General features: G+C 37.8%; 1 protein-coding gene across 14 annotated transcripts in view; it reads right to left on the bottom strand.

The window, feature by feature from the left end:
• Positions 1 to 12,193, bottom strand: part of depdc5 (DEP domain containing 5, GATOR1 subcomplex subunit) — a 75,000-nt gene extending 62,807 nt beyond the window's left edge. For 5 of the 14 annotated variants that reach the window (XM_008433589.3, XM_017310067.2, XM_017310068.2 and 2 more), the window contains exons 1-12: positions 9,191 to 9,469; positions 8,631 to 8,698; positions 8,465 to 8,552; positions 8,300 to 8,346; positions 7,209 to 7,294; positions 7,040 to 7,123; positions 6,634 to 6,683; positions 5,121 to 5,190; positions 2,933 to 3,011; positions 2,783 to 2,844; positions 206 to 275; positions 55 to 127 (exon numbers count right to left, since the gene is read on the bottom strand). In XM_008433589.3, coding sequence (XP_008431811.1) covers positions 55 to 127; positions 206 to 275; positions 2,783 to 2,844; positions 2,933 to 3,011; positions 5,121 to 5,190; positions 6,634 to 6,683; positions 7,040 to 7,123; positions 7,209 to 7,294; positions 8,300 to 8,346; positions 8,465 to 8,552; positions 8,631 to 8,688 — 767 coding nt within the window. In that variant the 5' untranslated portion in view covers positions 8,689 to 8,698; positions 9,191 to 9,469. Of the gene's footprint in view, positions 1 to 54; positions 128 to 205; positions 276 to 2,782; positions 2,845 to 2,932; positions 3,012 to 5,120; positions 5,191 to 6,633; positions 6,684 to 7,039; positions 7,124 to 7,208; positions 7,295 to 8,299; positions 8,347 to 8,464; positions 8,553 to 8,630; positions 8,699 to 9,190; positions 9,473 to 12,003 lie in introns of those variants that run through there. The other 9 variants (XR_014084265.1, XM_081598319.1, XM_008433598.3 and 6 more) reach the window with 6 other exon arrangements.
• Positions 12,194 to 16,469: the final 4,276 nt, after the last annotated feature.

Raw genomic sequence — 16,469 nt, 5'->3', positions numbered from 1 at the left:
TGATTCCATCAAACATTGCCATGGTGTGGGCTTTCCTTCTGTTGGGATGCTTACCTGTAGAAGTCTTCATAATAGCGTCCCTCATGATTCTGTCTAACAGATCCTCTTAGATTCTCAGGAAACTCCTCTGAGGGGTTTAACAACATAAGAAAAATCTTATTTTAATATTGGTCAGAGAACAAGATTAATCATCATATCCACTCACCCAAAGTTTTGGCGTTGTAAAATGTGCGTGAAAACAGCACAACGGTCACTTCGTGACTACAGTTCTTCTCCTGTTAACATGAAATGTTATAAATGTTAATCTTTTTTAAGTTGCTTCGGCTGATTTTCCTGTGGAAATTATTATTTTTTTATATATATATATAACTTTTGGTGATTTTTTTTTTAACATCCAACCTGAACTATTACAGGAATACATATAATGGAGTATAAGGGCAGGCGAAGAAAAATAAATTGAATATGAGAATACAGTGATAATGTTATGAGAAGAAAATTGTACTAATACAAGAATAAAGTCAAGGTCAAATTTATTTACATAGCACATTTTAGGCTGTAAAATGTGCGTTACAAGGGGAAAAAAAACAAACAAAATGCTAAAAGGAATCAAAAGGTAAAAGATTTAGCTGTCTAACATTAGACAGGGTTAGAATTTAAAAGACTAGATTAACAAAGACACTGGAAAGGAAAGGGACACAACACAAAAAACATTTGCGTCCATGTGTATAAAAAGCCTGGTCATAAGAGTGAGTCTTCAAAAGAGTTAAAAAGCTCCAGTTTGTGCCGATTTATAACTTGCTAAAAAAACATTAAGATGGTGAGATAGTTTTATTTATATAGCACATTTTCAGTAACAAGGCAATCCAAAGTGCTTTACATGAATTAAAAGAAAATACAACACAACAAAACAAAGGAAAGAGCAAAAGAAGAAAAATAAAAACAAAGTATAACCCCATGTTTAAGAATAAGTAATCTGTGATTTATAAACTAGTAGGGGTTTCTCTGGATTCTTGTTTTGATAATGTTGATCTAAGGTAATAAGTACTTTCTCTAGATGGAGGAGTTTCTCTGGATTCTAAGTTTGTTCTAATACCTACTCTGGGTTAAGTGAAATCCTCTGGATATTTTTGTTCTAGCTAATCGGTTTGATTCCTGTTCTTGGTTGAATGAGTATATAAACTAGATGCTCCTATTATAAGTATAAGTACTTCATAATTTATAAGCTACAAGAAGTTTCTCTGGATAGCAATAAGATAAATATTGGCCTAAAGCAGGGGTGTCCAAAGCCTCGAGGGCCGGAATTCTGCACGTTTTAGTTCTCTCCCTGGTGGTAGTAACAACCTCTTCAGCTCGTCAATGTTCCTCTTAGGTCTTCTAACCAGCCGTCATAGGATCCAGGTGCGTTAAACCAGGGAGAGAACTAAAACATGCAGGATGCCGACCCTCGAGGACCCACTTTGGGCACCCCTGGTCTAAAGTAATACACCATATGATTCCACAGGTGACTTCAGGAGTATATTGGGCTTTTATTTGGCTTAGCCCTGACTCATAACAATTGAGCATGAATGACAAAGCATTACCATGACAATATTGTAATGAATACAAAGGTCTCTACATTACACACACCTCATGTCGGATATATGGACTTGATGATGTATGAATGTGATAACAGCTTTTCTGATCATGTTAATCAGTCTCGATTTGTTCCATCTTGAATCAGCCCAGCAGCTCTGTTTTTGTCTCAGAGCTGCTGAGACAAAAAGCAGCTCTGTAAACAAAGGGCACTTGTTTGCATAAACTTCAGGAGATTTGAGATAGCCAGCAAGCCAAGGCCGACTCAAGGGAGCCAGATTCAAATAAAACAAACTTTCTTTAGATCAGGCAGACTTAAAATTTTCATCCTACCTAGAGTCTCAACAAGTCTCTGTTAATTCCAGTCATCCAAATTAGCATGGTCGTTCCCACTGGGCCAGAACTAGCAACTTCTCCAAGATCAATTCCATCCTGCTAGTGAGTTTTAGCGTCCAAAGTTTGCCTACGAAAGGATCGTATCCAACTTCAGTCTCTGCCTCACAGCATGTCAGTCTGAGTATTTGCTAGTCGGCCCAATCCATCACAAATTTGTTGATACGCCAGGTATCCGCCAACTCCAAACAGCAGAAATCCTGTTATCATGAATCCAAATAAATCCAAGATGTATCCCTCCGGGTGTGTCCCCGCAGTACAAGTGGGCTGTCCTCTCCCCAGTTTTCTCATTTAGAAAATTTGATCAATTGTATTGAGACTAGTTAACCAGACAATTTGTAGATTTGGAGGAGGTACAAAGAAAGACTACAAAAAAGGAGCACAAAAACAGAGCAAGCAGGGTGAGAATGGGTAGTGAGGGGAGCAGAGGAAAAAAGCGTCTGCCTTCACCGAGAGCTAGAAGTAAATGCTGCAAGGTACAGCTTAACCTTGGCCAGCTGTCTTAGATGAAAATTGCTAGATTGCCCACTTTGGTTCCTGATCTCTGAACCGAATCTGATCATCTTAATGGATGGCTGCATTGAGAACTAACCTGTGTATATGGGGAACCCGCTCCTGCTATCTCCCATCATTTTGGTTTCTTCTATTTAATTTCAAATCCTGGTCCAGATTATTATTTTTAGCCATGTTGCGATACATAAAACCTTATGATTAAAATGGGCTTCAAACAGAAGTGTTGAACAACACTCTAAGAATAAATTTAGCAACAGGTCAAGAAGACTGGAGGTTAGTAAAACAACAACTAAAGGACACAAACCTTCCATTTAGTGAACAGGTCAGACAGGAAACCACTGACCGCCTTCTCAAAGTACAGATCCCCTAAAAGTAAAACATTCTAGTAAAACGTTTGCCTATAAAGATGCAGAAGAAGGAGTTGCAAGTCAGTTACCCCTCATGTATGACTTACCATATATGTCAAAATCCCACATCTCACAGCTCATCTGGATGAAGATGTAAACCATAGCAGACGTTGATCTAAAAACCACCTGAGAAACCAGAACATCATGTCGGCATAATTAATAACTCAACATGAAAGACGTGCTATGAAGATGAAATGTCAAGAAGAATGCATTGAGGATTGACTTGGATGTTTTGCTCCTTATTTCCAAATATGCCTTCATTATTTTTCTAAAAGGAAAGTGTGCTGAAATGATGTTTCAGTGTCTCTACAGTGGAAAATCGGGTCAAATATATGGAGGTACTGCATGACCAAAAAAATAAGACAAGAAGCACACAAAAAAAAAAAATAGAAATCACACATTATGATATGTCCTTTCACTGTCTCTAGCTTGGATTATATCACACACAGAGATTGTTTTGATGAGCTTCTGAAATATCACCAGATTTATTTTAATCCAGTGTTGCATTAATTTTTCACCAACATCTTGTATCGATGATGGAAGAGTCTGACCACTGCTTAAAGTCTTCTCCAGACAGAATATATCAAAGATTCTCAGTGAAGTTCAGGTGTGAACTCTGTGGAGGACAATCCATGTCTCCTACTCTCTCAATCACACTGTCATGATTTGAGCCAAATGAATTCTGGCAATAGCTGCATTTCCAATAGCAATATATTTGCACAAACTGAAATTACTAAAATAAATTTCCTTAACAGAAACATGTTCATTTCAAAGGGTAACATTTTTTATAAAAACGTGTTGCGCTATAATGAGGTGACCATGTCTACAATAACTCCTTGAAGAATTTGAATGAATGACTTACAACATATAATTTCCCTTTGGGATTAATAACGTATTTTTGAATTAATTTAATTTAATCAAAATAGATGTATTTCGCAGAACTGAAATGTAAACACTTTTTTGCATCACAATAGTCATATGGTTAACAGTCAGGTGTTACTACTGGTGAAAATCAGGAATTAATCAAGTTTATTTGTACCGTGCATTTCAGCATCAAGGCAATTCAAAGTGCTTTACATCATAAAAACACTAAAATACACCACACAGTCTTCCGTGTAAACATTACCAGCAAACATTATATTTTTACTGTGAACATTTTATTTTGCCAAGTGCCATCATTACATATCAAAATGTTGGTAAGTGTTTCATTTATTATGGTTCAAAAGCAACTCTAAACAGGTGGGTTTTTAATCTTGATTTAAAGGAACTCAGCGATTTGGCTGTTCTGCGGTTTTCTGGAAGTCTGTTCCAGATGTGCAATACATAGAAGCTGTTCTACATACCATGCTGCTTTTCCATGTTTGGTTCTGGTTCTGTGGATGCAGAGCAGACCAGAACCAGAAGACCTAAGAGGTCTGGAAGGTTAGTACAACAGATCTTTAATGTTTTGTATTGCTAAGCTGTTCAGTGATTTATAAACTAACAACAGTATTTTAAAGTCTATTCTCTCAGTGGAAGGGTTTTAGAACTGGATGGTGTGCTCCATCTTCCTGGTTTTAGTGAGAACATCAGCAGCTGCGTTCTCGATCAGCATTGTACGTTTTAATGATGTAAAGCCCCCCGGAGAGGCGCGGGTACTGTCCCCCACTCGTAGAAAACGTGGGTAAGAGTCCCAGTTAAACGACGTTTAACTAAAGTCCTACGGGGTTTAGAGTTCCAGTTGACGGCGTTTCAACTAAAAACCTAGAGGTTGGAGTCCCTGTCAAACGGTGTTTTTGACTAAAGTCCCAGAGGGTTAGAGTCCCAGTTAAATTATGTTTAACTGAAGTCCTAAAAGGGGTGTGGGTTTTAATGTTTTTATCTTTTTTCAAAATCTCTTTCTCTTTCTCACTGTTTATTCAATGTCACATGCTGTTTTTATTTTAATTATGTAAAGCACTTTGAAATGCCTTGCTGCTGAAATGTGCTATACAAATAAAATTTGATTGATTGTATTGCCAGCTGAAAGATAATTGCCCATGCACTAATTATCCAATAGGAGGTTTGTATCTATTTGCTTAGTTAAATCCAGGTGGTAACTTTTGTTTTTTGGCCAGGCAGTGTGTATCAACAGTGTTTGTATGAAATTGTACAACTATGGATCAGTAAAATTAGCTATAAAAATGTCACCATATGAACAAATCAAAGCCTGACTCTCCAGGAAAGCTCCTTTCTCATTTGTTTTTCATAACTCACTCTGGTATTCTCGCTAATGTAGCCACAGGTCACTTTTTCTCCTTTCACCCATAATTCACTGGCCTGGGCTCTGAAAATAAAAATCCCCAAAAACACCAAAAAGTTAACAACAGTAAACATCAACACCAACTAAACAGTGTGTCGAATGAAGAGTAGCACCCGAAATGTCATAATTTATCAGTTTTGATGTCAGCTTAAGGCACACTTTGGTTGCAGGTCACGTTTTGTCCATGTGGACTGGCTGAGCAGTGGAGGAAATTCAAGCTGTTATTAGCTGTGCAGTAACGCAGGATTTCAGGTTTACTTTGAAGCTTCAAAAGTCTAATTGAGAAAATTGATCTAGTTGGATCACTGCATAAACTTAAAAATCAAGGAAAACCTTTCAGTCCGGACAGTGTGGGAATAATTACACTGTTCTTCAGGTTTAAATACTACAATATAAAAGCGTCAAACAGCCTCTAGAGTGAATGTTTTGTGGGTAACTGCGCATATGAGGCGATGGTTCTCTAGACCGAGCAGATGTCTGGGACCTGTGGGATGGAGTCGGGACTTTATCAAATACATTAAAAAGAGGCTGTTCAACAGTTTGCTGAACATTTTGATAAAATAAGACTTTGCACAACTTTTGTAGTGTATTTGACCGTTCAATAATGTTCCTGGTTTGGTGTCTTTTTTATCTTTCCAGTAAGGGTTTCACGTGTAAAATGCAGAGATTCGAGTCTGATTTTTAAAGTCACGATTTGACTCAAAAACTATTTTTAATTCAGAAACCATTTTTTCTATGCAAACACTCTAGAGATTCTGTTTACATTATGTGACTGAAATTAGCTGTCTGGTTTTTTTAAAATAAATACTAAAGAATTAGTATGTGGGCAAGACAGTCTTCTATGTGGTCGAGTGAATGCGTAATGCAATATGCAGTGCACCCACAAATACGAGTAAGACATACAAAGACATACAAAATAAATTAAAAATTTATTTTAAATTTATTTCTTTAGAATCAATCTTTTCTACACCTCTAGTAATAACAAATGATTGTTTCTAGTCACCAGATTTATCAGCAAAACTGTCTGTTCTTCAGGTTTGCCAAGTAAACTTGAAACCAGATGTTAACATATATTGTATTAAAAACTATACAACTTTTTGTCACACACTGACATTAATTTTAATGTCTCTTTAGACATTTTTTAGGGACGGAACTTTAACACATTAGTTTTGATTAATAAATGACAGATTTTCTGAGGTCCAAGTAGATCTTCACACAGCATCACAAAGCACAAGAGGAACAGTAAGGACATTTTAATGGTGAAAGGAAAATTGAAGTAGAACAATAATATTGTAATGTCATTTGTCCTTATATTGCACAATTTTATTTTGAACAGAACTAAAACATATATACTTAAAACTGCTAAATTGCTGAAAAAAAATTACATTTAAGGCTTTTAATCCCAAATTTCCAAAAATTGTTCAAAGTCAATTCAACATGAAGTGCTGTGAAGCCAATGTAACGTACCTGATTCCTGCAAACTCCACTTTCTGAGTCACATAAGCACATGTGCTCACCTAAAACACAAATGACATAAATTACACACATCATTAAACAAAAGGCCCAAAAAAAACCTACACTAAGATAGAAAAATGTGTTCAATCTCTCAGGGCTACAAGAATAACAAGACAGAATTCTGTTCTTTCAGTCCTGGTTGGGAAGTTCATGCAGCTTTTTTTGTTATCTGAGTAGAGCTTGGGTAATGCATATTACACTTTAACTCTGCAGTAAAAAGGAACCATGAAAACCTCACAAATGTATGACATATACAGAAAGAATGTTGTTCTTGTTATTGCTACTTCAAGGGAGAAGGTAATGGAACTGATGTCCTTGTTATTGTGGAGTATGCATTGGCAGCATTCACATGGCCCACCAGACTCTTCTTTAGCCTCCACATGTCTCCTCTGCCAATGTACTGGTCTTTGAACGTCAGTTCCACCAGATCGAGTGTTACGTCCTTTTGGTGGAAAACACAAAACCGTTAGAAATCCTGCACTACCAGCAAGTGAACAAAGTTAAAGTTAGTCAAAATAAAAGCATACCTTAGGGTCAACTATATTAACAATAACATCCTGATAGGCACGAAGTTTGAAAGCCTGTGCTACGGTCTGGTCCACACTGATGGTCTCTGCAAAAGAAGATGATGTCCAGCATGATGATGCAAAGCATGAAGTCATTGCAAAGGTTCTGCAATGTGGTATCAAGAGATTTATAGACAGATTTGATGGTTTATGCTCCAAGATGTAAAAAAATATATAACTTGTAATGTGACAAAACAACAAAAAAGAACTAACTTTTCTCTGCACAAGATTCACTTCAAGCCAGGAAAATAAAGTGGCCAAAGACAAAAGATTTTTTTCCCCACTATCCACTAAGATGAAAGTGGGTAGTGAGAGCTACATTTGAACTCTCAAATGTAGCTCTCAAATTTGAGTTACGTCTTTGCTCTCAAAATGTTGTCAAAGGAGTTATGTCCTTGCTCTCAAGAACATAGCCAATTTATATATAAGGATGCGCCAATCACTAAAAAACCTGACCTGCAGATTCTGATTTCGTTTTTTTTTTTTTTTCGTCTGAAAAAAATCTGAAATCAGAAGTCACTAAGTATAGCAACAGAGTTTCTAAATTAGAAACAGTGGAGTGACTATAGTTAAGCGCGCACGTGTAGACATGACCTGATGGGTGGGTCTGTCTCTCACTGCAGAGCAAAGAGACAGTAGAAAGTAGATAAAACTGGTGGATGAGATTGGCTTCACATGCAAGTACCAGCTGATCACCGATCTCCCAAAATAAAATAAATTTATTTATTTTAATTAATTTAAAATAAATTAATTACTGGTGCAATAGGGGTGCACCAATTTATTGGTGCGCCCCTATTATCATGAATGTCCTGTACCTGTACAGCTCTTTTATCAAGTCCAGAGGATCCCAGAGCACTTTACACTACACTCATTCAGCCATTCATGCACATATTCACACACTGATGGTGGCTAGTTACAGTATACTAGCCAGCTGTGGCTTGTCCTGGGCAGACTGACAGAGGTGAATTATGACTTATTCTAGTTCTGTACTCCTGCTGCAACAACCAAGCCTCAGTCAATGCAACTAACCCCCAGGATAAAACTTTATTTACCTTTCTGAAGATCCTCTTTTAAGCTTTTCACCTGAAGCAGAAGAGGACTGCAAACCAAAAGACACAGTCATATCACACTCATTGAGTGTCAACAACAAATAAAAAAAGTTCAGAAAAACAATATAAGCCATCCAGATCATCATTTCTTGTTTTAAGTTATCTCACCTGTAGTCATCCGTAGGGTGAGCAATCTCAATTATGTCTCCCAGGTTGACTTGAGGGAAGATTTTTGGGTTGACAACCAGCTCATCATCTGCTCAGTGAACAAGCTCATTTTCAATACAATCCCACAAAAACATTTACATCAATAGGTGCTGAGTGAGGCTCTTACCACTTCCACCAAAACCTTTCTTGTGCACTACGAGTTTATAAGACTTATTTGTCTTCATGTTGGAAAAGCTAAAGAAAGAAAGGTTTGCCAATACAGGTTATTTTTCATTTAAGCTTAAACTAAAATATTGCCCGACTAAAGTATACATTACCCTTGAACATTTCAGATTTTTTTCACATTATGAACGCAAATTATTTACCCAGCCTCTCAAAGGTTTATAGAGCTGAAGTGTTACTGGGCCACATGAACCTGCTGTGATCTAAACTACCCCTGGCTGGATGTTCAGCTAGAAGTTAACTCTTGCAGCCTACAGCAGATTTTCGTCTGACTGCACTGCATTTAGCTCCACGCAACTTCCCTATATAATAGCTTCCCCACAGCACGATGCTATTACTGTCATTTTTCACTGTGATGCAGTGTTAGTTTCTACAGATATACCATGTAGCCCCAAAACTTTACGTTCCTTGATGCCTTGAACTAAGTCGATGCTGCAAGTACAATTTGAAAATATAAAAGCTAATACATTTATAAAAACTAATAAACACTACATGTAATCGTACCTGAAAACACTGGGAGCCCCAACTCCCAGAGGCAGCTTTGGAAAGTTGACGTTTGCCGTCTAGCATGGGACTCCGAGAAAGCTGACGTGTAGCGTGTCAAATGACCACTATATTAGTACAAACCCTTCAGAACAATTCGTGATGTCTCCATATATTCTCACATATTTTATTTTAAATATAATGAAAGCAATGAAAAACCGTTTAGGCTGCATGTATGTTTAGTCCTTTACTAGCTTAAAAAATCCCACAACACTTCCTCCAAACCTTTATCGTGATTGGCTCGCTACATAAGAAACATTGAAAGCTGTAGCGTGATTGGTTCTCTACTGTTTGAAGATTGTTCGTTTGAAAGAGTGCTCACTTCGGCTATGTTATCAGTCGATCCTACTCAAAGTCTAAAACTCGGTATGTGGAGCATTTTACAGCGTCAGCTTTAAATTAACAATAAAAATTATTTCTAACGCAAGTGGTTCTTAACAGCTGCCCAGGTTCAGCCGCTTAGAACCACTACCCTGTCATTTTGGATGCATTTCTTCTCCAAAACACCTGAAATAAACAAATAGTTTGTTACCAGAGCTGAATAGCTGAATTCTGATGAGTGAATTCAACAAATTCATTAGGCGTGTTGGGAAAATGATAGATTTAAAAACTGCAGGACTGTAGTATGTCCATTAATTAAACTTCCTCACTTTCTGGCTTATTTACTCCTCTAGATCACAAATATGCTGCACGCAGTAAACTCCTATTTGTAAAATGTTTTACCATAATTCTTCCAAGTATGTCTAAAACATTACATAAGTGTCAAAAGCAGGTTTTTGCACACAAGTGGAAAATCTGACCAAATCTGCGGACAAATGTGTTGTTATAATCGACTATTTGGAATTTTGGTCAATGCATTTGTGAACAAAGCACATTAAAAAGGACCAATTAAGGTTTAGTGTCATTTTGGTCTATTGCACATTTTAGATGTGTCATTGCTCCACATATCCTGATTCAATTGACTGAATTACCTAGTCACCAACATTGAAAAGGTACCAGGCCCTCCTGACCCATTCACTCAAATGAGCTGTGTGTAATAGGGAAATGTTTAACCCGAGGTGGACCTAGCCTGTTTCCCAGCAACACAGCAGGGCAAGAGTCAATGATTTAAAGTGCTGAACAGGCTGAAAAAGACTTGATCACGAGGTCAGTATGCAAAAATTAATGTCATTAAACAAAAACAATAATTGCAAACCCTGAGCATTACTCTAATAGTCTTCAGTCAGGGGCTTGTTCAGGAGGAAAAACACTGGTCTCTATATATGGAACCCTTGTTTATAAGAAACAGCTGCATTGCTTAGAATTTGTACCCATGTTTTAATTTATATCCATTCATCCATCTACTTCCAGCAAAGTGGATGGTGGGCCATCTGAGTTTTTCTCTGAGTCTAGTGTTTTTGTCCTCTGAATGTTTCTCACTGTGCCGAAGTGGCAAATACTTTAGTTAGCTGGAAAACGGTATATCTCAGCACTTCCTTATAATATCCTAAAATTATTTATAGACATATTGTGCGTTTTTGAGCGGTACAGGAGACCAAGTGGTCTGAAAAAGGACCACTGGGTGGCGGAATGGTTCACTGGCCGGAAAAATAGCCAGGAAACCCCAGAAGCAGACGGAGCGTCCCGGTGGTCTGTCCTCTGAAGTCAGTAGGAGCTAAACCTGCAGGCTTTGCTCTCCGGTTATAATCCTAACCCTTGGACTCTGCTTATTTCATGTATGAATGTATAGCAGCCATTCAACCGGGCTGTAATGTTGGTGAAGATCATTTTATTAAAGGACGACACTGTGGAGTTCTCAGTACCAGTGTGGTTGTGAGTTACTAACCGTCCAGAGTCTACCGCCTCCTCTCCTCCCGTAAACACAACCCAAACCGTTACAAGCACATTTCAGCAACAAGGCATTTCAAAGTGCTTTGCAACAAAAACAGAAACAGTCATGTAACATTGAATAAACAGTAAAAAAAATATAAAAATAAAAAAATTAAGAAAAACATTAAACATTAAAACCTGCACCCCTTTTCAACCACTGGGGGACGACACACGCACGCACCCCTTCACACTTTCAAGAAGGGGGTACAGCACCCGCACCCCTTTACACTTCTAAGTGTAAAGGGGTAAGTCCTTCAAAGTCCTCAAAACAAAAATAAGATTCAATTTTTGCTTAACGACAGAGCTACCTTGTTTATCTCGTTAACTCGTACTGCACAAACATTTTCACATCTTGTCTCGTCCCAATCACAGACTTCAACGTCTTTAACTGAGATTTTAAGAGATGGCTTTAAAAAAATCCAGAATATATGGTAGTATATTTTTAGTTTGATTCATATTCCCATTAGCTCTCCCCAGCTCCCCTGTTCCTGTTAAAGAAAAGCTTCTCCATATCATGATGCTGTAACTACCAAAGCTCACAGCAGGTGATTGTGTCATGGGAGGGTGGCATGCAGTTAGTTTTCCACCACTTACAAAATTTTTAATGCTGCCAACAAAGTTCAGTTCACTTTCATCTGACCACAACACCTTCTCCTACATCACAGGTGTCAAACTCCAGTCCTCAAGGGTCACCCACTGTCCTGCAGTTTTTAGATGTACAGGTACAAAACACTGGAATGAAATGCCTTAATTACCTCCTCCTTGTGTAGATAGATCAGTTCTCCAGAGCCTTGCTAATGACCTAGTTATTCTTTTCAGGTGTGGTGCAGCAGAGGCACATCTAAAAGTTGCAGGGCACCAGCCCTTGAGAACTGGAGTTTGATACCCCTGTCCTACATGCTTACCTTTATCCCCAACATCGATTATGGTAAACTGCAGTTCAGACTTTTTTTTGCAATTTCTGTTTTATGCAACTTTTCAATTAAGCCAGATTTGTGGAGTGCTTGACTAAGTTTTCCAGTCAATAGATTCTCCCATCTCAGCTGTATATCTCTGCAGTGTTTCTAAAGCTACCTTAGGCCTTTATTTCTATTTAATCCTCTCCATGCCATGTCTGTCAGCTTAGGTCAGCAAATGAGAAATTTGAAGGCATGTCTCCCCCAGCCCTCCCCTTTTTTTCTTATTTTGAGTTTTATTGGCGAATGGCAACCATCTTAAGGTGCATTTACTGCCACCTACCAGACTGGAGTGTGGTCATCAATGATCTCAGAGAGAATTTCATCCCCCTTTTCTTTTTACTTACAGAAATAATGTAAAGGTTTAGATTGATCCAGAACCAAAGTGGCAGCACCACAGATGATAGCTGCAGCCTTAGTCATCTGTCTTCTTGGATGGGTTGTACTGAAATTAATTTTGTTGTGCTTTCATACAATAAAAGTATTGATCATCAAGTTCTAAAACACATTTTCCACAACACTGAAAAAATAAGATAAAATAAAATAAAACTTACCATGCATGATTCAAGGATTGAATATCTGCCATGTCAAACACTGTGATAATCACTGGCCAAAATCAGTAGGATCTAATTAGCTTATATGACTCAACATCTGAAGCATCTCATTCAACAATAGATGTACAGTAAAAGATAGGCATGACAAAAGTGACTCACCTTGAGCGCCTCTATAGTATGCAAATGCAATGCATTTGAATTTTTCTTGCCCTGCTGTATCCCAGCTAGAAGAAAATATCAAAGATCAACACAGAGAGGAAAACACACAGAATGGATGATTTTTTATAGCACATACATGTGAAGGGAGAAAGGTACTCCCAATATCTGAAACCTCTCAATCTCAAAATCCACTCCTATCGTGGCTTTGTAGTCTCTTTCAAAGACACCTTTACAAAATCTGGGAAAACAAAAAAAAGGTAAACACTTCCTTTATCCACTATCATTACAAATTATGGGTTTGCTTAATAGTAAATAGGTATCAAATACAAAAGATTAAGATTAAATAACACAGAGAAACACAGTGGTGGCTTTCAACAAAAAAGAAAATGCTGAATGAAATTATAATGTAGTCTGGGTGTCAGTTCTCTGTAGACATTATCAGCTCCACTAACTGTTTCTTAATCTCTCATTCATTCACATGTCTGGGTGGATTGTAAACATCATCCAAAACAACTGAGGAAAACTCCCTCAGGGAATAAAAAGGTTTACATATTGAAGGCTGAATTCTAAGGTTGTGTACATATATATATATATATATATATACACACACACACACACACATGTGTGTACATACATCTATGTACACACATTTTAGTTATTCATTAAATTACCTTTTAATGAGGCTGGTCTGTCCGACATCGAGATCTCCGACAATTACCACTTTAGACATTTTCTGACGATCCCATCTTTCAAAAAGACATCGATTTTTAAATTGATGTTATGGTGACAAAGCGATTTTTATCGTAATTGGGAAGAAAAAAAAACAACAATTGGAGACTCACAGCTGCAGGGTGGCAGCTTGGCCTTTAAAGGCTGCTTCAGTCTGAATGTCCCAGCCTGTCTTCAGCTGGAAGGAGGCCTCTGGAGTGTAGCACTGAAAACAACCGAATCAGAATCAGGTTTTATTTGCCAAGTACTTTCACAAATGCAAGGAATTTATCCTTGGTTATAGTAGCTCACAGTGAACATAGTGACATTATACACAGTAGACACAATCTAACACACTCAAGCACACATATACACATGAAATCTTACATACCTTTAAACCTTTACAAAATGTAAAGCATAAGTTTAAAATACATAAAATATATTAAATGCTAATGAAAAAAGTGAGCTAAAATATATACAATTTTAGCCAAAAGCTCCAAAGGAAAGGTCCAACATCAAGTATGTCCCTACATTATTTGTAATTGGAAAAAAAAAGAAAAAAAAAAAGGTAATCCTTAGTGATGGGTTCAGCAACACCGACGCGCCGGCGCATGCACATTTGGACCGGCCCCCTGAACAATACCAGAGAGCATTCAGATTTTTTTCATATGTTGTATTTTCCGGTTTATATGTGGATTTTTCTTCGACCACCAGGGGGCTCTTTAGCAGGAAATGTGTCCTGTAAACTGTGGGTGTTTTGTTTTGCATGGCGCATTGCTGCCATCTGTTGGACTTTTAGGGAACTGCTTGACTTTTATGTTATTTAATCAGTATGGTTGTTTGCCTGCGACAGACTGGTGACCTGTCCAGGGTGACCCCGCCTCTCGCCCGGAACGTTAGCTGGAGATGGGCACCAGCAACCCTCCCGACCCCACTGACGGACAAGGGTGAAAGAAAATGGATGGATGGATGGATGGATGGATGGATGGATGGATGGATGGATGGATGGATGGATGGATGGATGGATGGATGGATGTTTGCTAGCGGTAGAGCAGATGAACACACGTGTTTGTTATGAACGCCGCATTCCAGGTCGAATTCTTCGAAGCAACACCTTCAAAACGAGCCTTTACTTTAACATATGAGGAATTCATATGTTAAAGTTACTATCCTTCAATGGAATATATACTAGTCAGTAGGCCTGTCGCGATAAACGATAAATCAATAAATCGCACAATAAATTAAACCTATCGAGATCATTTTAATTATCGTCTTTATCGTCTCTTCCTGCCTTTTTTTCTTTCTGTTGATGACGCTGAATGAAAAAGGCTCAAAGAAGCTCTTCACTGACCCTCCCTTCCTCATTTCCTTAGTCTAATGTCCAGCACACAGAGTTGTCGGTCCATTTTCAAAACCTGAGAGACATTAGCCGACAGAAATCTTAGGTATAGCGGTTCGATCGTGCCGTGTGGTGTCCAGCCACACAGCCATTATTTTGGACTTGTAGCCCAAAATAATGGGTACAAGTCCAGTTAACTAATTTTAATATCAGGCATTAATCAATGTTTTACTAGAATCTACCTGTGATGCATGTGGCTCAGCGTAAAGTCCTGACTGAATGAAAATAATTATAACCTATTTATGTCACGTTAACGAAGAACAGCTGAAAAGTTACCGGGTTCATCAACTGAGGTAGCAATTTGGCTCCAACTCCTCCCCTTATCATTTCTATATTCTTTGCACGAAATGTTACAGAAATATTAATGTTTCCACATATCATCTCCGATGTCCGCTGGACTTCGGGTTGCGCCGTGTCAGCTGTTTGGGATTCCCCTCCGTAATTTCCCCTCAGAAAACATGGAGGAGAATCCGCGCCTTCTGATTGGCTACCTGCCACATTCAGCGTTAAACTCCCAGTCGGGGAAAACCCCTGATTTAGATCGGAGCTGCTACTGCAGGATGATCGGTTATGAAATCACCAGCGACAATCTTAAATCGGCCATCGATCTAAGATTATCTTGAGGGGAAAATAGGGGCAAAAAATGGTGTAGTATGAACTTTTGCATTAGGTTGTCGGATGTGATCATCTTCTCTATTTAAATCTAGTGATTACTGAAGGGAAATATAATATACAGACTTCATAATCTGCACTCTTTTGGTTGAATGCAGTATTTATTTCTACTTTGGCTTTATGTTGTTTAGTTTTTATTCAAGTACGTTTTTTGTTAATGGAGACTGAGAATCCATTTTGTTTTTGTTTTTGGTTGTTTTGTTTATTTAGTTTATCAGTTCCAGTGTTACGTGTTCTTTTGAAAATAAAGTGTATCTATGTATGGCAGGAAATCACATGAATTATTAGTCATTTTCATTAAATCAGTGTCAAAAGGTATTGAAACAATATTATCGTTTATCGCAATAATTCTTTAGACAATTAATCTAAAAATCTAATCACCTTCAGTGCAAACTTCTGTACATTAATCCAGCCTACAGTTTTCAACATTGATGTGACTTGCACAACAATTGAGGAGTTTAAGATCCTTGCTTTTACTGGGCAGAGTGGACACTCTTTATTATGATGATCATTTAAATGCATACTGTATCAATGAGAGGATTTGTTTTATGTTCTTCCAATTAAGGACTTGGTTTATTACAGTCCCTGTGGCAAGAAGTTTTCTGGATGGTCAGCATTGAAGGCCATATTGTCTTTGAGAGGGTCTAGCTGACATTCCAGACAGGACAGTGTTGTCCATCTTCTACATCTTCAACCTCCAATATCAACATGAGGCAGCCAAGACTTTGGAGTTCATTCAACGGTAAAACCACTTCTATGGTTTTTTTACAATGAGCAAAATACAATGACATGGTTTAAAAGTTTTAAAGCAAGTTATGATTGACATTTGACAAAGGTGGTGATGTTTTTTCTTTACGTAATTAAAAACAGCTTTATTTAAATGTTGTACCAGCTGTATTCAGAATGCCACACTATTTATATTC

The sequence above is a fragment of the Poecilia reticulata genome, chromosome 17 (genome assembly GCF_904066995.2).
Source record: "Poecilia reticulata chromosome 17, P_reticulata-male-v2, whole genome shotgun sequence".
NCBI classification, from domain to species: Eukaryota; Metazoa; Chordata; class Actinopteri; order Cyprinodontiformes; family Poeciliidae; genus Poecilia; species Poecilia reticulata.
Note: the sequence above shows the minus strand (reverse complement) of the source record. Positions and strands in the feature narration are given on the sequence as shown.